The following is a 23,368-nucleotide window of genomic DNA, read 5'->3' as shown; positions in this document are numbered from 1 at the left end:
CAACAGCGAGGGGCCGCTCGACAAAGTGCACCGTGTTTCACAACTTCACAGATTCACATTCGCTGCGTATTTATCGACAAAAGCCGAGAGAGAGAGAGAGAGAGAGAGAGAGTGAGGAGGCGATCGCGTAATTAAAAATTAAATACCCAGATGCTTGCATGCTTCCACAAAATGAGCAAAATTACGCGAAGTCCGATCGCGGCGTAATAACAACACATTCATAACATTTCGACTCTCGCGCACGTCGATCTGTCAGTCACCGTGCGATAGAGCCGATATAAAGGGCAGAATCTTATTTCAAAAACACACATGCACACATCAGGACGTGCAGCCACATTATGAGGTCTTACAGAAAAAACTAGCAGTTTACCCACCAAAAAGTTTCCAGCACCGCATTAGTCAATTTCACATGGAGCCCCGGTAACCTTCCATCACGGACCGGACGACAAACCCACCGTGGGAGAGCCCACGACACCGTTCCCCGGCCTTTTCTCCCCGCGATCTGTTGTTTTAATATTTTTTTACAATTTTTTTTCAATAATTTTTCTATATTCGGGGCCTGAGAGTGTGTCTGGCTCTCCTCAGGCTGCAGCGGAGTTATGGGGCGGTAAGCATTGTGGGAGTGTGACGTCAGGCCACTTTCACAAACTTTTTTTTTTTTTTTTTTTTTTTTTTCTAACCAGGGACAGCTTACTGGTTTTTCGCCAGCCTGCAGCCAGTCCTCCCAGTCACATGCAATTGTTTCAATTCATACACCTGCACTCCTGCAAATATATGCTGTAAATAACAAACAAAAAAGTAAAGATCTTATAGCCTATTTTAATATTTCATAATGTTACCCAGAATTGAGTCAAGGCTTGACATAATAGCATCTAAAATGTGAAAATATTTTATAATGTTGCCTACGTTTACAGTCAAAGCTTAACACAGTAGCATCTGATATTTGAAAATATTTCATAATGTTATAGCCTAATGTTCATAATAGCCTAATTAGAGCCAAGGCTTAAGAAACTAGCACCTAATAAATATGCAATGATCTCAATCAAAAAAAGAAAAAAAAAGAAAGAAAGAAAAAAAATCTTTTCATTGTGTTCATGTTGACTTTGAATGGATTAACTTCATTTGCTTTGCTTGTTTATAGCCTATGTTCATATCTTTTGCTGAAGAGACTGAGAGAAAATGTAGCTAGTTTGGTAAGATTACATTATTAGCATATAAAAATAATAATGAAATATTGTTATTATTTATTTTAATTATTTTGATAGTATCTAACTGTTGATTTGAATAAAACTGTACAAGAAAACCTCCTTCTCAGGACCAGAATCAAAGACTGCACATATTGTTTTTTGAATGACTGTGATATCTCTCCAACTTCAAATACAACTATTTTTTTTCCCTTTTTTTGATCGAAAAAATGCGAGGCAAAACTCTGTGATCATTTGTAACAGCGGATTTACACAATCCGATTTTTCTGAGACTTACAGACATTAAAGCATTGTGTTTTCTTAATAGTTCTGTACATAGACTGTACGGAAATCTCTTAATTTAAAAAAAAAAAGTGATAAATGGCGAGTGAAGCAATAGACCTAATAAATCATTCTAAATGAAGATATGGGAAATCCCTGCACAAATCGCTTCAAAACCTTCATGTCCAAACAACAGCAAGGCGACATGCAAACCATAAATCAAACAAGATAAAACAAGGATTTCAGACATGCATTTCACAATTTCTAAATTATTATTATTATTTATTGCCATTATTACAAAAGCGTCAACAAGTGACAACAGAGAGGAGGAGGAGAAAGAGGAGGAGGAGGAAGAGGAGCCCAGGAATGTGGACGGTCACCCCGGGTCCCCACGTGTTAAGGCTCCCGGTGGTGGTCCCGTTTCACCACCTTGTGTTTTTTTTTTTTTTCTTGGGGGGTGGGGGGGGTGGGGGTGAAAGAATTACTTCCAGGGCACATCAACTCGTTTCCTCATCACCCCAACCCCCAACCCTCCTCCCCGTCCAGCCACCCCACCAGCCCCGCGGGGTGAATGTGTTTGTGCAGAGAGTCACAGAGAGAGTGATGGGGGGTGGGGGAGCAAGAGTCTTCAATAATGCTGCCTTCACGTGCCGCTCGTCAGCTCCTGCGTCCGAATTTCGAGAGACGTAAATACGATTTTCCGGTGTATTCGGTTGCTTTTGGTGGGAAATAATAATAATGATGATAATAATAATACTTTTAGAAATCAAGCGACACTTGACGCTGCAGCGGCAGGAGGCAGCGGGGAAAATGCGCCTCAGATGTGTATTTCATGTTTCAATTAATTTATTAGCCAAATGCTGTTGGCTGTACATCACATTTAATCAATTGTTCTCGCGGTTGACATACTATCTGACTCCTAAATATCGCGGGAACTCTGATATAATAATAAACTATAACTTTCCCAGTCGTATTTACCACTTTGTTGGGTCGTGCATATGCGCTCAACTCGTAATTACGACATTTCCGGCAGCGCGTGAAGGCAGCAAAAGCCTTTCGGCGTGTTCAATACAGAGGAGCGGGGGGAGAAAACGCCTGTTGTTGAGGGGAAAATGCCTCCAAACCACAATAGGCTTACCTGTTGCTGTAGTGTTGTGAACTGATAAGCCTGCCTGTGGAAATGACAGGGAGGCTTGATGTGAAAATGCAGATGCAGTGTGAGGAGAGCTTTCATTTGGGACTTAAATCCACAGGTATTATTTTGAACCCCCAATGGTCGGACTTTTGTTTTTATCTGAAGAAGAAGTGAAGTCGCAGTCCTGTTAACTCCAACATAATTGGGAAGAATAAGAGTATCCAAAAGAAATTAGGAGACTTTTGAGTTTGTTGCAGTGTTGAAGCTGTTATAAAAAAAAGAAACATGTAGGCTATATATTGTCATAGTCAAGTCAAGTTAATGTTAAAACAAGGGCAATGTTTAAACTTTTGATCTATGAATTGCATTTTTAAAAGCCAAGTAATTATTTTTTTCTTAAAGTAGCCTAGAGATTTATTTTTGAAAGCAACCCTTGTGGAAATAATCATAATAATAGTAATTTAGCACTGAACACACAGAAAATTGGGTAATTTAGGCTGTTTTCTCACAACATAAATTGTTTGGTTTCAAATATTTTCATTAAAAAAAGTTGCTCATCAAAAGTACTGTCTTATTCAAAAAAAATAGTTTTAAGCTTTCATATTTTTATATATAGTATCTCTCTATAGTATCTATATAGTAACTCTTAAGGAAAATCTTAATTAAAGTTATAGCCTATATCAAGTTTTTAAATCTTTTTATTATTAAGACAATTGATTCAGTGTTAATGAAATATTTGGACTGACTAGGGCTACCTAGTTTTTTACCTAGTGCTAATGTTTTTAAAATGATTTTTTAGTAAGATGCCATTTAAAAACACACACATCTCATTAAATATCCTCTATCCACTCAACATAAAAAAGATTATTAGACTTTATATATTCATGGAAAATATTCTAAAACATGAAAAACTCTTTATATGTATTTAGATTGTTGCATTCATTTTCATTGCATCTTGTAAAAGAATGAGGCCTACTGTTTATCTTTTTAAATAATTAGACAATAGAACCAACTTATTTGTCAACTTTTAATCTTTTTTATGATCCTATAAACTCTTTATGTTTTTCAAAAGTGAACATGGTTGAACTCTTCCCACCAATAATACTGTGATGTCATAAACTGGCTGTAAAGGCAAGCAAATGAACAATTTCCAAGTATTCTAATCTTATATAAAAAGGAGATGTGATTATTCAGTTCACAATAAATTAACAAATTTAGAGAATGTGAAAAGAAAGAGAAGAAAGCAGCTGTCTGATATGCTTCAATGAAGCCGTTTGGGACAGGGAGTGGGAATGTGGTACAGGAGGTAATGGATATATCTGTTACATATCACATAATGGGGCTGCAGCTAAGCTTTTATATTAGTCCAATAATAAAATGACTGCTAATATGAAAACAGAACCTACTCAGGTCAATCCACTTAGTGTGACAAAGCAAGGTTTGACTGCAGCTTGTTAATACAAACCGGTGTTGTAATGTTACAGTGTTATTACTAGATACATGAATGTTATATTTTGGTGATCAGAATGGCTACAGTGTTGTGTTAAGCACGTAAAAATGGGATGTTTGCATGAGTTCTAATAGGAAATATCAACTATTTAACCCATTAATGTAGTTTGATGCACATTCCCCCCCCCTAAGTCAAACTGTTTGTGCTACTTCCCCCTGCAATTTCTCATCTGAGGATGCTGTAGACCAAATACAAAGTGGACAAGAATAAATGATAGAGCAACAGAAGGGTGAAGATGGATGAGGTAAAGAGATTTCCCAGCATAAATAAGGAGACTTCTTTCATTATGGCATTGTTTGTTTATTTGGATTACGATGTGGTTGGAGCCGCATTCAGGTTGATTGCAGTTGAGTGGTGGTCTGTTATTTAGAGCTGCGGAGTGATTTTTAACTATCTCATGAAACGCCACATCATGCTGTGGCACCCACTTCCTCTCCTCCTCACCCTGATCCCTCTCTGTCCTTCTCTCTCTCTCTCTCTCTCTCTCTCTCTCTCTCTCTCACCCCCTTTCTCTCTCTCTCTCTCTCTCTCTCCAACAACATCTAAGAAACCCCTCACATCCATAAACCACCCTGCAAGCAAAGCACAACAGCAGAGGCTGGTTCCAAGCCGGGCCACTCCCTCCTGCATGTCTCTGGCTACCACACACCTAATCAGTCCTGATTAGATGTACTGTAGGGGGCGAGGAAGCCAGCATTTCAGACGGAATGATGACAGGAGAGAAGAAAGCGATGGGCTCCCTTAAATAAAGCCTTCATCAGGCATTGAGCAGAAACATCTGCGTCTGTTTACGGCGGTTGGGTATAACGGTAGTCGAATCTCCAACAGTTCCTGCAGTGTCATCCCAATTTACCTCTTTCCTTTTTTCGCCCCTCTGCTTCGGAGCTCTCGTTTTAACACCGCCGGCCCTATAAACACACACGTGTACACACAAGCCTGCACGCCAACACACACACACATACACAGAGGCAAACACACTCATCAGAGTCTGGCGAGCACTTCCATCCTCGGCCACCCCATCTACACAAACCCAAGAGATCCAAAAGCAGCATCGGTGAACACAATGGCAATTAGTAAAGGGGACAATTTGTTCACATCTGGAGTGTATTTCCTCTCCACCAGAATACCCAGCAATCCCTTCTTTCAGGGTCCACAGTGCCAGAGCGGTGGGAAATGACTATGTGTTTTTTTTATGTGTTTTGTTTAAAACAGATGGGCGGTTTACATTAGCGGAGACGGGTGATAAACAGCTTAGGAAGGCCGGAGAAACCGCCGGGACACAAAGAGAGACATCACCGTCCCGTCCAGCACACAGGCTCGGCTTTGGCACCCACGCCTGCCTGTTGCATTTTGCCCCGCGCTACACTGATGGGAGATTTTCTCTATGGTTTTGTTTCGGGCCAGCATTTCTTTAATTATAGTTTTGGGAGTAAAAATGGGATGTGTGCCTGTTTCTCGGTCGGCACCCACATATCACGAGGGCTAGTATGTTTTAATGAGCCTGGCTCCCAGGGCGAGACTAAATTTATTCAGTTTGGGTCCTGCTGAAAAGGTTTAAGAATCCCAAGTATAGCCAGGTTATTTGGGTGTAATTTAATCACTAGTTTCCTACAGAACAATGGTGCCATGTTAGGGAATCACAACAACAGCTAACATGCAAATAGGTGAGGTTTAAAGGGAAGCATTAACATAGTTTAAAATGCACCTCTTACACCATTGGAATCAAACTGGAATATTGCCCAAAACTCAGAAGTGAGACAGCATGCCAATAGCACTTAAGGTGATGTAAAAAAAAGTTTAAAGTTGCATTGAATGATAGCTTGTAATCCCATCCTGCGGCTGCAGTCATGATGTAACTGGGAGCGTCTGCAGTGTGATAACTCCTGGGGAGACCGGGGCAGAGGTAGAGAGCTCTATCTCAGCTGGGACTGGGCTTTTTTGGAAGAGGTGGGGGTATCAGGTCGCAGACAGCCGGCACCAGCGGCCTGCAGCGGCTTGATAAGGGGGATGGGTGGAACCTGGAGTTGCCCGTCCGGCTACACACACATCCACGTCACCAAGTCCTGCCGCTGCCAAGGGGGGGATCCTGGCTGAACATCAACATAGGCGCTTTGCGAACATCATTTTGGTGGAGTTTCAGTTTTGTTTAGAGCCAAATGGAGTTTTGTTATCTGTTTTACTTGTACTTGTTTCCAGTGAAGTGGTAGTAAATAAAAAAGTGAGTAAACTATCACCTCCTTTCAGTGATCATCGTAAGGCAAACAGCCACCAATGCATGCAAAATAATTATATTTTCAGTGAAGCATTCATTTATATTTTTTCCTTAACCCTCCTATTATGTTAAAATAAACAGACATCTTTTATGTTTGGGGTCAAATTGGGGTCAAATTGACCCTAGCAATTTAAACCTACAAAAAATGATTGTAATTGAAAGTGTTACCCAAGTTTACACTTCAGAACATCAGCAAGTAGCACATAGCAGTTAGTCAATAATGCAAAAAACACCAATAAAAAGTAAATTAGTCACCAAAATAGTCTTTCAAAGAGCTGTGACAGGACCTCATTGGCAGGAAATCTTCAGGTGAGATAAAACTCTAGCATGGGAACGTTTTTTAAAGGTCAAAAATTGATGGGAAAGTTCCCTCAGTTATCAGTCAAAACAAAGAGAAAGAAAATATGTGTAAAACTTTTAGATTTTCTCTGGTTTTATAAGGCTTTCACACCGTTGTATACAAAATGTGTACAGGACCTTGAAAACGTATCATCTTGTTACACTTTATGTTTACCAGTCTTCCCCATGAAATTAGGAAAAGTCATCGAGTATCAAGCTGAAAAAATTATGTTAATCATGTTTTTAGAGAAGTTAAATGTTGAATGGGGTCATATTGACTCCAAACATAATAGGAGGGTTAAAAGACCTTATCTTCATATGACCTACATCAGTCTAATATTACATACTATGATATATGCTATGAGTATATGTCAGAGATTTATGTCAGCTTTAAAAGGTGGATGAAGTGTATTCCACAAATAAAAAGGTGGGTGAAGTGAGTTAAGGCAGGTTTACTAAACTATATCCCTGCTTGTATATTGATAAATGTGTGTACTGTGAAATCACACCTCACAGGCACTAGACACGGCCTCCAGCTGAATTGAAAGCAAGGTTGTCAGTAACAACAGTGAAAGGTCAACAGGAGGCGGGATGTTTGAGGTCGACTGCCTTACTTCCCTCCTCTGAAAGGCCACAGGCAGAGTGTTTCAGGTCTGCTATTACGCATCAGCAGAGAGCTGGAAAGAGACAAAGGTAGAGAGAGAGAGAGAGAGAGAAACAAGTGGGGAATGTACATAGACGTTAAATGATCCTCCAACATCAAGCTCTCCCCCTCCCTTAAGTAGTGCTGTGTCTTCAGAAAACTTATAGATCCATCATGGAGAAAAAAAGGAAATGAGAAAGATAGTTAGAGCATAGGACACAGAGTCAGAGACATACAGGAACATGTACAATCCTGTCCCACTCTTTAACAACAACCACTCCTGCTTTAATGAAGGTTAATGACATTACTTACTGCCATTACTAAGTCTCTCCTTATCTGAATTAAGTTACTAAGCTGCTCCTTATCTGAACATAAAATATTGGAGGGAGTTTATTGAGAAAAAGTAAGGCATGTACACTTTCACATTTCAAGTCATTTGGCTGTTGATCCATGCAAGCGGTTCACCTGAAGGAAGTCTCTCTCTCTCTCTCTCTCTCTCTCTCTCTCTCTCTCTCTCTCTCTCTCATACTCGAGGCTGTGAGTTTGCGGCTCTTTGCATTGTTATCGTCGCTGTCATCTCCAACAATGAAAAACAGTGTGTGTTCAAGGCATGGGGGAGGAGCAGACACACAGAACGACACAGGAAAAGAGGGAAAGAGCAGCCAGCTGTCGTGCATCAGAGAAAAGAAAAACGAGAATGATTGAATAGAAAGAGAGAATACGTTAGATGGGGTTGGCTGAGCTGGAGGATGTGTGGACGGATTAGAGACGTTTCCCTCAAAGCCAAGAGCCAGAATAGCGAACTTCTCAGACTCCTGGAGCTGGTATAATCAGTGTCACTGAGGAACGTGCAAAATAAGTGGTGGATTTTGATTTAAATACAGAAAATGGAAACTTTACATTGCATTTCCACAGCCCATACACCTCGTTTTTTTGTGATTTGGACCACAACTGTTATTTGTTGGGTCATTTTATTTAATCCACTGGCAACAGATGCCAACAAAATGCATACATTTCTGGGAGTAATAATATACAACAAATTATATGCACATTTTATCAGTTGTCATACCCTCTTGACAGTAGATAATGATCTCTTTAATGTGACATATTTAAGCAATTATCACTCAATTCAGTCAAACAAGGCTGGCATGTGCTTCTTTGACGTGTTATTTGAAACAGAAAGAGGGGAAAGGGGGAGAGAGAGAGAGAAAGAGAGAGTCCACAGATTTAAATTAAAGAAACAAAGGTTTGCGACCGCACCCAGGCCACATGTTGCCATGCCAACCGAGTACAGTGGGTTTGGGCATGTTGAGCACACATGTGAGCTTCTAATGAAGGACCTAATGACAGAGATCTGGAAACTCTGCTCCCTGTTTCATCTGCGTCTTTATCATTGGACATAGCACTGATTGGCTCCATCTGATTTCTAGGGAATCCACGGCAAAGCAGGAAGATCTATAATGCAATTTTTGTTTGCATCATGAACTTTATCTGACCACTTTGTGTATCTATCTGCAGGAGCAGTCAGAAGAGATTAGACAAACAATGAGATAGTTTGATGAATTCATAGATTGTGTTTTCGTTCACTGTAAAAACCATGACTTTCTTCCAAACTCTAAACATGTGAGCAATATGTTCGAACATCCATCACTATTCACTTTCAAAGCCTGTGAATTAGTGCAAAGGTTCAAGCAAATGTTATGCCTATAAACAATTTCCAATCATTCATTTCAACCAATTTCTGATTGACCTTAACCTTTGTAGGCACAGAGCTTTGTGCAATCAAGTCTACTTTTATGAAAGTGCAGAATATATGCAGAATTAGCATTGCCAGGAACATGAGTCACCTCTGTGCCAGTAAGTATGTATCTATCATTCCTCTATATCATTCCTTCCTCCCTCACTCTCTCTTACTCACTCACTCGCTCACCCATTCACACATGCAGTGATTAATAGCTATAAGATGAATAGTTATAGGATTAAGAATTCTTATGATGTTGATTGTTCATGATTTCAGAGACACAGATGATCACATGCTCTCAGATGTTTCAAGAGTTTTAAGAAGGCTAATGACTTGAGTAATAGAGTGTAGCTGGGAGTCATTTTGTGAGAACATGTGTCAACGGTTTATGTCTTATTTTGGATTAAACTTTTCATATTTTATCCACCCTGATGAAAAATCATAGTAGTACTCCTATAACGGTCCTAGGAGTTTATAATGTGTCTGATAATCAATAGTGAGTTTATAGTGACCATGCTGTAGTTATTGAATTAGATTTTTACCATCTCCTATGGTATTATTATATATTTCTGCAGTGTTCTACAGTATAATTTAACTACAGTGATTTTTAGTGTGTCTGTGGTGCTCAATAGTGAGTTTAGTGACCTTGTTGTAGTTTTTTTTTTTTTTTTTTTTTTAATCTCCTATGGTATCACTATAACATTATGGTTATGACATGGCATACTATATTATTGTCTTATTCAGATTTTATCCACCCTAACGAAAATCTGTATATTATTCCCATAATATTCCTATAGGGATTTATAGTGTGTCTGCAGTGCTCAACATAGTTTATAGTGACTTTATTGTACTTCATGGCATTTTTAGAATCTATATGGTATTGCTATAAAATTATATAAAAAATATGCCATATTCATAAAAGTCCTGGAAGGGATTCGAGTTTTGCTGTGATATTTGTATAGTATCCTTATAAAATGGATTACTACAGTCCTTTTTCGTTAGGGTAGCATTTGAAAGCTTATATTCCTTTTCGATTCGTGAGCCTATACAGAGAGAAAACACGTGAACACGCCCGGACATGGTTTCAGTATATATTTCCTATATTTCTTGCTGTTATTTAGTTACATTTGGACTCCCTTAGACTTGTAGGTCTATCCAACTCTTCTCAGCGCAGCAACTCACTGGTTAACCCAAACTGACGCGAGCAATGCATGTTGGGATATTGAATGAATCACAATGGCGGCGAATCAACAAGCTTTCCCTGCTCTCACCCTCGCATGTTTACTTTCAGCACTTTTGCTCCAAACTTGTGGGACTTTTGCCGAGGACCTGACATGGGACGAGAATGGCTACGTTTTGTACTGCCCTTGCATGGGTAATTAACTGTGTGGAACCGTAACTTTGATATTCTGTTTGCACGCACCAGCTTGTCAATGTTACTTTAGGTTAGCTGCGATAACGTTTTCTCTTATATGGAGAAAACTTCACGTCGAACTTCATTCAAAAATGTGACCTTTCCTATCGGTAAAGGTACTTACCGCATAAAGACATCAAGGCGTTTTTTTTAATTGTTAGGACCCACATTTTAATTCGGCATATACGCAATTCACCATGGAACACTAACTTCAGTCACATTTCAACTTTGAGAAATGGTTAACACTTTTCGATACCGTCCTTCACAATATATATATATTTTTAAATGTATTTTGGTGGAAGAAGTTTGTGGGAATAACGTGAACACTCCACACAAGAGGGAACAGATGTAACTGTTGCTAGCAGCTAAATGGGACAACATAGGGTGCAACTTAAGTTGTTGGACATTGCCACTTTGTATCACTGCACCAACCATCATTGGCTTGAGTTAGCCTAATAATGACAACTATTGCTACATTGTGTTTACAACTCATTCACTGAATATAGGATAATTAAAATGATATAAAGTTGCCCTTGCATCTCCCTCCATTCCCTCAAGTTTTAAATTCCTGCACATGAGAAGGTCTAAAATGTAGTGTCACAAAATGAGTGTTTTCTAGTGTCCCGTGTTATTTTTCAGGCCGCTTTGGAAACCAGGCGGACCACTTCCTGGGGTCCCTGGCATTTGCAAAAATGTTGAACCGCACCCTGGCAGTCCCTCCCTGGATTGTGTACCGCCACCATACACCCCCTTATACCAATGTAAGTACAATCAGTGAGGCATGGGGAACAGTGTGTCATTTATCAATATGCACACAGGACTGGACCAAGGTTTCTCAACTCATCTCTCTCTACCCCAGGCTCTTATGCTTCCCAAATCTCTAAATTCACACATGTCAATACTGTGACTAATATACAGTCTCTCTCTTATCTCCTCTGTATGGTGCATGTGCCCTGTTATTGTACCTGAATTGGACAATAAAGGTCTATTCTATTCTTTTCTATTCTATTCAGGTCCATGTTCCTTACAGTGAGTTCTTCCAGCTGGAGGCCCTGTCTGCCTATCATCGTGTGGTCAGTCTGGAGGCCTTCATGAAGGAGCTGGCTCCTAAATACTGGCCCTCGGGACAGAGGAACGCCTACTGCTTCGAGACTGCCGCACACAGGAGTGCAGACAAGAAATCCTGCCCTATGAAGGTGAGAGTCGAGTCGAGTAGAATCTTTAATATCTGTAATTTGTTTGGTTAGTGGTGTAGGGACTATGACCAGCTGGTTTGCTGCTTTCCATGTATTCCTTTCCTTTCCTTCCCTCATAGATATGTGCGAATGAGGTCAAGGTAAAGCTAAACGGGCAAAAAGGATTTTTTACTATTTGAAAGCAGCTTAAAGTTGGGTTGAGTGTGTGATAGTAGTAGTCTTGCATCGCTCAGTTGGTAGTGTCCATGGATTTGTAGTGAAAGTCAGTAAAAATGAATAGGAGATTGAAACGCTGCCCTCTGGTGGCCCACAGACCAACATTTATGAACCCCAGGCTCATTGATATCTTCACTCAGAATTCACTCACTGTCTATTGTTTCACTCATCTGACATGAACAAATTGTTCTGGTTCATTTTCAGGATGGGAACCCATTTGGTCCATTCTGGGACCATGTTGGTGTGGATTTTGACGAGTCTGTCTTGTTTGGTGGCATTTCCTTCAGTCCCTACCATCAACCTCAGTGGATAAAGAAGTGAGTTCTCATTTGATTTCATAATTCTATGTGCAAAGTGTTCAGTATAAAAGTTATGTGTTAGCCCTGCAACATGATACAACCCTACTGTACCATGGCCACAGGTAGAATATTTATATCTGATATAAAACATTAAAATAAAATACCACAGACTTTTATCATCACATGCTTATTAGAGTCCTTTGAATCATAACACAAGAGGTGGCTGCTGTATGTTAATTTTCTGTCTCCCTATTTTGTAAGGAAGTTTTCTAGCCTGAAACATACAGATTTTTATTACTCCCCAGTAAATATATTGTTCTTATGTTTTTTTAATGAGTGTTCTGCATCTCCTGTTGTAATAGGTTCCCTCCCTCAGAGCACCCAGTCCTGGCCATGCCTGGGGCTCCTGCCCAGTTCCCAGTGATAGAGGAGCATGTGGGCCTGCAGCGCTACATGGTGTGGTCAGAGAGCATGGTAAAGGAGGGAGAAGAACACATCACTGCCCTGCTGACCAGGCCGTACGTTGGCATTCATCTCAGGATTGGCATCGACTGGGTGAGATGGCCTTCACGACATACTTGGACATAGACACAAATAGTCGTTTTCCCTCCGTCTTTTGATTTCCTATTTAGTCATTCACTCACACGCTGACTCACATACATATCATGCAGTGTGATTTTGATTTTGGAATTTTCTATGGTGCCATTGTTATCAAGAGACAAATCAGGCCAGACATTTACTTAACTCCTCTATACCTGCGCGTTATCAAACACCATCACAGTTTGTAGCATGTGAGGAGTTGTTTATTGAGCAATATCTACTTCATAAAATGAAGTAAAAAGTTATAGTTATAGTTATAAAAAGTTATATAATTATAATAAATAAATAAAATCTCCTTTGTTTTTACTATTATACTATTGTAAATACTTTTAGTCACAATTCTAACATGGATTCTGGATGATATTTCCACTTTTGCAATCAGTTTTGAAATCTTTTTTAGCTGGCTAGTTTGCAAAACCATTATGTGCTGTAGGACTGTACAGAATCTGTACTTGGTTGATTGTCACTCCCTCCATCATCCAGTTTCCCTCCTAAATCTTTGCTGTCCACCCCTACAGCAAAACGCCTGCAAGATGCTGAAGAGCGGCGATGCAGGGCCTCACTTCATGGCCTCTCCCCAGTGTGTTGGCTACAACCGCCAGACGGCCCTGCCTCTCACCATGACCATGTGCCTTCCTGACCTGTCGGAGATCCGCAGGGCCATCAAGCTGTGGGTGAAGAAGACCTCCGCCCGCTCCGTCTACATCGCCACAGACTCAGAGTCCCACAGCAGGGACATTGACAAGCTCTTTAAGGGCAAGGTGGGTTTGCTTTGCCTCTTTTGTGGAGTTTACAAGTATGTAATAAGTAACTCTGGCTTTTAACGTGACCCATTTCTTCCTGGTATGTGTGACCTTAAATGTAACCTGAACTGACTGGTTATACTGTGACTTACATGTCTGTAGCACAATTTGTAAAACAAGTTTTGTCACCATCACCAAGTTCTTTACATAGTTCCCAGAAGCTATTTGATGTAGAACATGCATGAACCCAACAGAGGTGAAGTTCAGCCCTCCATGTATAGAGGTAGTTAGACAGTGTCTTATTGAAATTTTACTACCCACTTATCCTGTAACAAGCATTTTTCTCATTAGGCAGAATTTAAATGGGAGTTAATCTTGCATTTCCCTCCCTACGTATATATTTGTATATTTCCCTCTGCCTTCTGCAGGTGAAGGTGGTGAGTCTCCAGCCAGACTCGGCCCAAATTGACCTGTACATCCTGGGCCAAGCCGACCACTTCATTGGCAACTGTGTCTCCTCCTTCTCTGCCTTTGTAAAGAGGGAGCGGGACGTCCACGGCCGTTCATCATCCTTTTTTGGCATGGATAAGCCTGGCAAAGTTAACGAGAGAGTAGAGCTATGAGTTTGAATAACTGACTTATTGAAGTATCATGATGAAGGACCTCTGGACTCTGATGCTGGCTGACTGTCAGGTGCACGTGGAAGCCAGTGGTTAATTTGAGTGATGGTTTGTAATGTGTAGAGCAAAGGTAGGATTTAAGGTAACAGGCAAAGCTCAGGTCCAATTTTAGAATGGGTTTTAATCTGTGAGAATGGGGGAAGGGCTTAAGAGAGGATGTAGCGGGTTGAGAGTGTAGTTGAAATGTTTGCAGGATGTCATGACATGGACACTGCTGCTATCAAGAGACACTTTATTGTAGTCTGTTCCCTGCTTGGAAGTCCGTCAGTGCTCAAACAGTATTTGTATGTGCCCTCTCGAGATTTGGCTTCTTCGTAGTTGTCTCTCCCTGCTTATGTAGATTGAAGCAAGTTTTCCTTTCCATCAGGGAAGTACACTGTTTCCTGTAACATTTCCTTTAGCTACAGCCATGTGTTGTAGCTGTAACCATGTTTTGCATTCCAGTCAAGTTAGCAGGAGCTCAGGTCACCTCACTGAACCCTGCACTGATTGTAATGTCACTGATCATGTTCTCTCTCTCTCTCTCTCTCTCTCTCTCTCTCTCTCTCTCTCTCTCTCTCTCTCTCTCTCTCTCTCTCTCTCTCTCTCTCTCTCTCTCTCTCTTACTCTCTCTTACTCTCTCTTACTCTCTCCCTTCCCCTCCAAGGAGTGCACAGTAACTGATCCTGTACATACTAATTATAGGGAGGAAAAAGGAGACCGTCTTTCCACCTCTCAATTTACCAAGACCAAAAACTGACAAAATGTCTGTAGGCCTGGTTTGAATGTTATGCAGACAGCACTGTTGTAATTCAGTGAATGTGAATAAATGTGTCAGGGGGGACAAAAGAGGACAAAAGAGTTGATATGCACGGTGTATGGTTGAAAATGGCTGAATTTATTTAATGTAAGTGGGAATGAGTGCCGAGCTAATTGTATGAAGCCAATAAACGCATTGATTTTATAGTTTAAATGTCAGTTTTTTCTATCATGTTTTTCATCAATAAATTGATGCACTCTAATGTTTCCAAGAAACAACAGTCTCAGCCTGTTTACTTTCCCCATTGGAAGCTTAGCTGTGAATAATAGCTGGAAGAATCAGCTGATATACTCAGCTATGCTCGACAGGGAGGCTTGCTAAGGGTTGCCAGGTTTGCGAGGCTCCTGTGAATTTATAGTATTGTCTTCCTTCCTTCCTTCCGTGTGTATAAGTGGGGGGTTGTATCTTCTTTGTTAATTCACATTCCAACGAATAATGGGTTCACACAAGTGTATGTTTGGATGTATCATATCTCTTATCTCAGAAACGCAGGAATTCGTTAAGGAAATATTAAGATGGTGTATTCATGAACACCTTTAAGGGGGATAGTACTACTACAATCTGGCAACTCTGTTCTGGACCGTTTTTCAGGGATGAGCAGCGGCTAATGGCTGACTGGGAGCTTTGGATTAGCTAACGTTGACTACTGGTAATTGAATTTTTTTTTTTATCGACGTTGATGTATTTATGATCTGGAGCTGATGCAAAGGATTTATTAGTCTAATTTGCGTGTTATCTCTGTATGGCGATACTGTGAATTGCATTGCCTGCTGCCCTCACTAGCGTTAGCCAGGTAGTGCTACCAGACTTGTAGCTACGTAAGGTTACCAGTGTTTGCCGTTGCTAGGCCGATCTTGTAGACTTGTTGGGAGAGCACTTTGTACAAGCTGGCGTTAGCTGGCAGGCTAACATGACAAACCATTCATAACATTAATTAGGTAACCTAAGTAGCATAGTTTATGAACTTGCTACAGCTGGCAGAATGATGCCGACGATTGTCACTTGAGATAACCTGGAGGTCCGACTTGGAGCTAACCTAATTCATAGTTGCCGGACCGGTGAAGGAGCTAATTTTAGTTCGCTTAATTGGGGTAGTGGCACTGGCATATTAGCTAACCAGTATGGTGGCGTATACTTGCTACTGTCCAGTGTTAAAATAAAGCACAAATAACTTGTTAATTTTGACTAGCTAAATGTAACCTCTTCAATTCTGACGTGGGTTGTTGGTATGTGACATGACACCTGGGAAACAAGTAAAACATTTACATTAGCCTGTGTCTGAAACAGCTGTCAAGGCCAGGAGTAGCTGATCTGTATTACTGGTTACTTATTCTCTGTAACTATAGCTAGATCATAGCTGATGGGGATGCTCCGAACGAAATCGAGCATAGTCACCCTAAATAGGGCGATCGGTGGTCTGTAATTTGTCTCATCAGAAGAATTGATTTCTCATACACAGATACGAAATTTGTTCCCACCAGCAAGATTTTTTTTTTTTTAAGTATTTTATCATTTCAACCTCAAATTGACTTCACATTATAGAGAGCTGGCTGTGTAACTATCATTTCACCATGCACGGACCAGCTGACCATCAGCTCCTCCGCTCCCTTTCCCCTCTTTCCCGCTGTGTAACTGAACACACACAGAGTGACATAATAGTGAGACATGGTGTGGCGTCCTTTGCTGTCTGAGATGGTAAAAAATGCACAGACGAGTGAAGGTACCTGCACCGCCTGATTGATCTACTATCACTTCCCATCCAAAATACCAAGCCTCTCCCATTTAATCTGCAAATTATTGAAGGGTGTAGTACCTACCTGCCTGCAGTCACCTCCAACAAACCTAATGACAGGCATAGGCTATATTCCCAGATTCATTTTTAAGATAGCTGATATGACTCCTCTGCAGTCGGCTCCTTTTTAACAGTAATAATTGTTTTTACTGAGGAGCCTTGTTGTTCCGCATCAGTCAGACTTCTCTCCACACTTGGTTTGAGTGCTGTCAGTGCAGAAGAACAGAAGGGCAGTCAATCTGAAAGTGAAACAAATGAAAGTGAAACCTGAAAGGATGAATGGGGCATCCCTAATAGCTGATGTCAATCTGTAGCTATGTGTTATGTTGAACCCTATGTGGCAATTCCCCATATGCATGTAAAATGTGTATTGCAATGAATTATCAAGGTTGTATGTCATCATGACAATAATGCCATTGCGAGCAGGCTGGTACTGATCACTGATTGTGTCTTGTCTAACAGGTTCTGATGTGGGCATTTCTGACACTGAACTGTAACTGAAGCTGCACTTGGAACGAAGAGGGGACAAAGTGCCAGGAAGAGTGGTTATCAGCCACTCCTCACCATGTCCAAGAGCAAGAGCTCTGAGTCGGTCAAGGTGGTGGTCCGCTGTCGGCCCATGAACGAGAAGGAACGGGTGGCCAAGTTTGATAGGGTGGTCTCCGTTGATGTCAAATTGGGCCAAATTATCGTCAGGAACCCCAGGGAGGCCTCATCCCACGAACACCCCAAAGTCTTCACGTTCGATTCAGTCTATGACTCGAACTCCAAACAAGTGGATCTCTATGATGAAACCTTCAGGCCCCTGGTGGATTCAGTTCTTCTGGGATTCAATGGGACCATCTTTGCCTATGGCCAGACAGGTACAGGGAAGACCTACACTATGGAAGGGGTGAGAAATGACCCAGAGAGGAGAGGGGTGATCCCCAACTCCTTTGACCACATCTTCACACACATTTCACGGTCCCAGAATCAGCAGTACCTGGTGAGAGCGTCATATCTAGAGATCTATCAAGAGGAGATCAGAGACTTGCTCTCCAAGGACCAGTCGCGTCGCCTTGAACTCAAGGAGAGGCCTGACTCGGGTGTGTACGTCAAAGACCTCTCGTCATTTGTCACCAAGAGTGTGCGGGAGATCGAGCACGTCATGAACGTGGGCAACCAGAACCGGTCAGTGGGCGCCACCAACATGAACGAACACAGCTCGCGCTCTCACGCCATCTTTGTCATCACCATTGAGTGCAGTGAGTTGGGCGTGGATGGGGAAAATCATATCAGAGTGGGCAAGCTGAACCTGGTAGATTTGGCCGGTAGTGAGAGGCAGACCAAGACCGGTGCTCAGGGGGAGAGGCTCAAAGAAGCCACAAAGATCAATCTCTCGCTCTCTGCTTTGGGGAACGTCATTTCAGCTCTGGTGGATGGCCGGAGCACCCACATCCCCTACCGAGACTCTAAACTCACTCGTCTGCTGCAGGACTCTCTGGGGGGCAACGCCCGCACTGTCATGGTTGCCAACATTGGCCCGGCGTCCTACAACTTGGAGGAGACGCTGACCACACTGCGCTACTCCAACAGGGCCAAGAACATCAAGAACAAACCTCGCATCAACGAGGACCCCAAGGACGCCCTGCTCAGGGAGTTTCAGGAGGAGATCGCAAGGCTGAAGGAGCAGCTACAAAAGCGCTCGGGAAAGAAGAAGAGGAGGAGGCAAAGGAGGAGGGTCGGAGGAGGGGACGATGAGGAGGATCTGGAAGAAGGCGAGACAGAGGACGACGATGAGGAAGTGGATGACAAAGGGGATTACTGGCGGGAGCAGCAGGAGAAGCTGGAGAGAGAGAGAAAGGCTATCATGGAGGATCACAGTCTGGTGGCTGAGGAGAAACTCCGGCTGCTTAGGGAGAAGGAGAAGAAAATGGAAGACTTGAAGAGGGAGAGGGAGGCCGGAGAGATGCTCGCTGCCAAAGTCAAGGTAAGCAGCCTTTGCCAGACTGGATGTACACCTGTCAATTAGGGATGCTCCGATCCTGGGTTTTAGCTTACATGTGTTGTGTCATCAGATTGGTTCTTCTGATTGGACAAATTACACACCACCAATCTTATTTAGAGTGAAAATCAGATCAGCGGACTATCTATCGGAGCATCCCTACTGACAATAAAGTAGCCTATGTGTTTGTAACTTTTGCCTAAACCTGGCAAGAATTTGAACTACACTAACACTCTACTGGCCTGAACACCAGTATTTATTTCCCTGGATCCATAAGTGACAAATGATTTGTTTATCTGAAAAATACAAATGATTTGTTTATCTGAAAAATACAAATGATTTGTTTATCTGAAAAATACACACACAAGCCCACGTAGGTTCTCATCTTATTTTATCCCCTCTGTACCATATGCTTTCTTTTTTCCTCCTCCATCCAGGCAATGGAGAGCAAGCTCCTGGTAGGGGGAAAGAACATTGTGGATCACACCAATGAGCAGCAGAGAATCCTGGAGCACAGGAGACAGGAAATCGCTGAACAGGTAAAGTCTTGGGCTAAGGCTGTGCTCAGGTTATCTAATAAATGCATTTGCTTGAAGGTCACAAGGAAAGGAGAGTCTTTTTACAAGGCAAGCACAGGATAGTTGTTTTTTAATGCGTTTTGCATGGCTCTGTTGAATGCTCAGGTGTGATTGGTCATCTGAGGTCCCTCGCTTCGTGTTGGGGTCTTGAACCTGTCAGGGCTTATTTTGCAATATTGACCAGCTCGCTGGACATTATCCCTTCCTTAGCCGATTGGTGCAGATTGCATGCCAGAAGACTAGCTCACTTTCAAGCAATGACTCACGCAGTCTGATTACACACAGAGCCTTGCGATGTGCGCTGAGGAGTGCATGACTTGTGTCATGTGTGTGTGTGTGTGTGTGTGTGTGTGTGTTTGCAGAAACGGCGAGAGCGTGAGATGCAGCAACAGGTGGAGTGTCGTGATGAGGAGACTCTGGAGCTGAAGGAGACCTACAGCTCACTGCAGCAAGAGGTCGACATCAAGACCAAGAAGCTGAAAAAGGTAGCGGCTGTGTTTACCATGCCGGTCGAGGAAATCGCTATCCGTCCTGTCAGCCGTCCAAACAGGCACAAGGCAGTCTGTCGTCAGCCTGTGGTTTTATTTACGATGTTTCCAGACCTGCTCACCATAGTCAGTGGTGACTATTTCATCCTGAAAGTCTGATGCTCTTGTGAGGCTTTATGTGTCTGGTTATGAAACGCTTCATAAGTAGGTCAGATATTTCAAATCGAGTAGGAATATATTTTTGCCTTGGTTTGTCTGTTTGGATTGCCTATTATTATTCCTTTTAGTTTTACATTAATGACAGACAAGTATGTCCAAGCCAACTTCCAAGGCTGTACTATTTTATAAAAAGACTATTCAGCACGGTAACCTGCGTCAAAATAACCCGCTCCTCCCTCCCTTTTACTTTTACTTTCCTTTTTTATATTGGTGTGTACCTTTTTAATCACCCTTCCTCCCCGTTTCCTCTTTGTTGATCCCTCCTTCCCATCCCTCCCTCTCTGTTTCCAGCTCTTTGCCAAGCTGCAGGCAGTGAAGTCAGAGATACATGACGTCCAGGAGGCGCACATCAACGAGCGTCAGGAGCTGGAACAGACCCAGAACGAGCTCACCAGGGAGCTCAAACTCAAGTATGGAGTCCGCATATCACGTTACTCACTCAACAGGAAGACAGCGGAGGGGGGCGATCAATAGTATATCTGTTATGGACTTCCTCTGCCCTGGCAGAGGAGGACATACGATCATCCCCGAGCCACATCTGATTGCATGCTGTTATCAGAATTTGGGCTTGAGATTGAGCAATACGAGGGCTTTTGCCTGCATCATTAGCAAAAGGGATTGGCATGCTGTACTGCATGTAATTGAAGGCTATCAATGCCAAGTTACAGATGCATTACCGTACTTTCACAGAATTGACTCTACATACTGAAGTAATGCTTAAATAATTTTCTGGTTATGCTTTCATCATGTTTTATATGTGGACTAGCTGGATCTTAGGTCTTTTCAGCCCTGGGTTCTTCCCTAGTGACCCAGGCATCCTGTTGAATTAATTATAGCATCTCTAAACCACTGCCTCAGACCATTAGATTTCCTGCGTCAGTCTAATACACAGCAAAACTGACCTGAATTCCTTGTCTGTCTGTATGTCGGCCTGTGTGTTTGTCTTTTACTCTGACTATTTCTGTCTATTTCTGCCTTGTCTGCTTGCCTGTCTATCTGTCTGTAACTGTCTGTCTGATCAACTGTCTGTTTTGTTTTTCAGGCATCTGATCATCGAGAACTTCATTCCCCTGGAGGAGAAGAACAAGATAGTCAACAGAGCCTTCTTCGATGAGGAGGACGACCACTGGAAAATGAAGCCCATCACACGTATAGAGGAGTAAGTAACAGAATACACATAGCATAACATGCCTTTTGGTACATGCTTAATCCAGTTCAATGGCTTTAACCAAAGTGCTTCACTGTGAGCACACGTGTATAACCCCTGTCCCTTGCAGTGTTTGTCCTCTGCTCCGACAGAAGGCCTCACTGCTGAGAAACACATGTAGACAGAGACAGTGTATTGCAGAGACGCATGTAGAACAATACATTTCTCCCCAACTGTGCGTGAATTGTGACATTTTCTGTGTTTCTGTCTCAGCGACCATCAGATGATGAGCAGGCCGTTGTCGGCAGTGGGCTACAGGAGGCCTCTCAGTCACCACGCACGCATGGCCATGATTATGAGGCCTGACATCAGATACAAAGTAGGTTGCACCGCCACTATCGATAAACATACACATAAACCTCGCAATGAATGGTCTTAGTACTACTCAATACTCCAGCAATAGCAGAATTGTAGCATATGTGTATTCATCAACAGGGTTTACAACTTGCGCAGGAGTATAACGTGAAGCATTTTAACACAGTTTAAAATAAATACCATTCAGCAAGCGAGCCAGCAGTTACACACAATATTTTTAAAGCTAATATTGCAAAGTGTGACACTTTACACCCACATTAACACCATATTTTTGCTGCACGCTCTCTCTCCCAGTCTGACTCAGTTGTCTGAATGGCGAGTTTGACCCTTTGCTTTCCGTCCCGTCCCCCCCCCCCCCCCCCCCAGGCTGAAAACATCCTGATGCTGGAGATGGACCTGCCGGCTCGGACCACCAAGGAGTACGAGGAGCCGGTCATCGCCCCCACGGTGGCCGCAGCTCTGGAGGATGCTCTCAGGGATGAGGACGAGATCCAGGTGGACGCCTCGGGCTTCCACAGCAGCCTGGGACCGACGCCGCCAGTCAGCGCCAGTAGCAGCCTCAAGAAACCAAAGTCTGGGTAAGACAAACAACCGTCCTCTGTGGTTCTACCTCAGCTGCCAGAACCTCATTTATATACACTTGCTGCTCATGCTTGCATTATTTGTATGATTAGTCAAGTATGAAATAAGTGTAAACCAAATTGTTTTCTGTCATCCCCACAATCCCTTTAATCGTCTATCTTTGCTTTCTGCCACCCAGTCGACCGAGAACAGGCAAGAAGTCGAGCACCCCGACCTCTCCGTTCAGCCCCTCCAGTCCTGGATCCCCGCTTTACCCACAATCCCGCGGCCTGGTGCCCAAGTGACAGCCCCCTACCACCACTACTGCTACCACCACCCACCTCTCATGCACATCTTTCACCTTTGGGACCCAAAACTTTGAGAGAATGGGTTTTGTTTTGTTTTGTTGGGAAGGTTTTTTTTTGTTTGTTTTTAGGTCGAGACATCAGTTTTCTACAGAATCTTGCAGACTGCAAAGAGAGATAGAATACTTAAAAGACTCATGCTGCTTAATAGGTTTGAACTTGACTTTAACCACAAGACCAGTAACTGTTGTCATTTGCCGTATCTTGGGTGGGGATTTGAAACCACTCATCATGACCTGATCCTGGGTTAGTACAGTACCAGGATGGCAGCCACGCATGAAGCCCCAAATCACTCTAAACACTGATGTTACCTTTCCCTGCACTTGGCCTGAATGCCAACAACGTCTTATTATCTTTACTTCACAATGTTCTTAATGTACAGGAAAAAAAAAAATTGAAGGCAGGCTTTGAACCTTCCTTGATGAACTGCAGTATCCACAATGCACTTCTTCCTCATATCTTCCCAGATCAGTGTTGCTTGCTGGGGGGTTGTAGTCCTTTCTTAAGTGTGGACATGGGGGGAGGGGTGTATGTTTGTAAGTGTTCTGTGTGTTTTTGTCTGGCCATGTATCTTTGTATGTATGTGTGTGTGTGTGTGTGTGATTATAAGTTGCCGTCTCTCCTGAATGTTTGACTTTTAGGTTTACATCATACTGCGCTGTTTTCCCCCCCCTCCCCATGGTTGGACTTCTGTAAATGTTAGAGCTTTAAGGTCTTTTGTGTGTGGGTTTGTTTTTTTTGTTTTTTTTTGTCTTAGATAAGTGAACCTGTCTGGTTGTAAGTGTACAGGCCGGAAAGCGAAGCAC

At 42.4% G+C, this 23,368-nt stretch overlaps 2 protein-coding genes across 2 annotated transcripts; both read left to right on the top strand.

The window, feature by feature from the left end:
* Positions 1-10,342: 10,342 nt before the first annotated feature.
* Positions 10,343-15,231, top strand: pofut1 (protein O-fucosyltransferase 1). Its single transcript, XM_071535166.1, has 7 exons — positions 10,343-10,481; positions 11,160-11,281; positions 11,534-11,716; positions 12,137-12,249; positions 12,594-12,786; positions 13,350-13,592; positions 14,003-15,231. The coding sequence occupies exons 1-7, from the start codon at positions 10,343-10,345 to the stop codon at positions 14,195-14,197; spliced, it is 1,188 nt and encodes a 395-aa protein (XP_071391267.1). The 3' UTR covers positions 14,198-15,231.
* Positions 15,232-15,641: 410 nt separating this feature from the next.
* On the top strand, positions 15,642-22,606 carry kif3b (kinesin family member 3B). Its single transcript, XM_071535165.1, has 9 exons — positions 15,642-15,702; positions 17,308-18,814; positions 19,267-19,368; positions 19,770-19,892; positions 20,406-20,524; positions 21,157-21,273; positions 21,535-21,640; positions 22,003-22,214; positions 22,397-22,606. The coding sequence occupies exons 2-9, from the start codon at positions 17,411-17,413 to the stop codon at positions 22,500-22,502; spliced, it is 2,289 nt and encodes a 762-aa protein (XP_071391266.1). The 5' UTR covers positions 15,642-15,702; positions 17,308-17,410; the 3' UTR covers positions 22,503-22,606.
* The last annotated feature ends 762 nt before the right edge of the window (positions 22,607-23,368 follow it).

Source organism: Centroberyx affinis, unplaced genomic scaffold (genome assembly GCF_046629955.1).
Source record: "Centroberyx affinis isolate AG114_WGS23_722 - 3 ecotype Tasmania unplaced genomic scaffold, CSIRO-AGI_Caff_v1 ptg002675l_1, whole genome shotgun sequence".
Taxonomy (NCBI): Eukaryota; Metazoa; Chordata; class Actinopteri; order Beryciformes; family Berycidae; genus Centroberyx; species Centroberyx affinis.
This window is presented reverse-complemented; position numbering and strand designations above follow the sequence as displayed.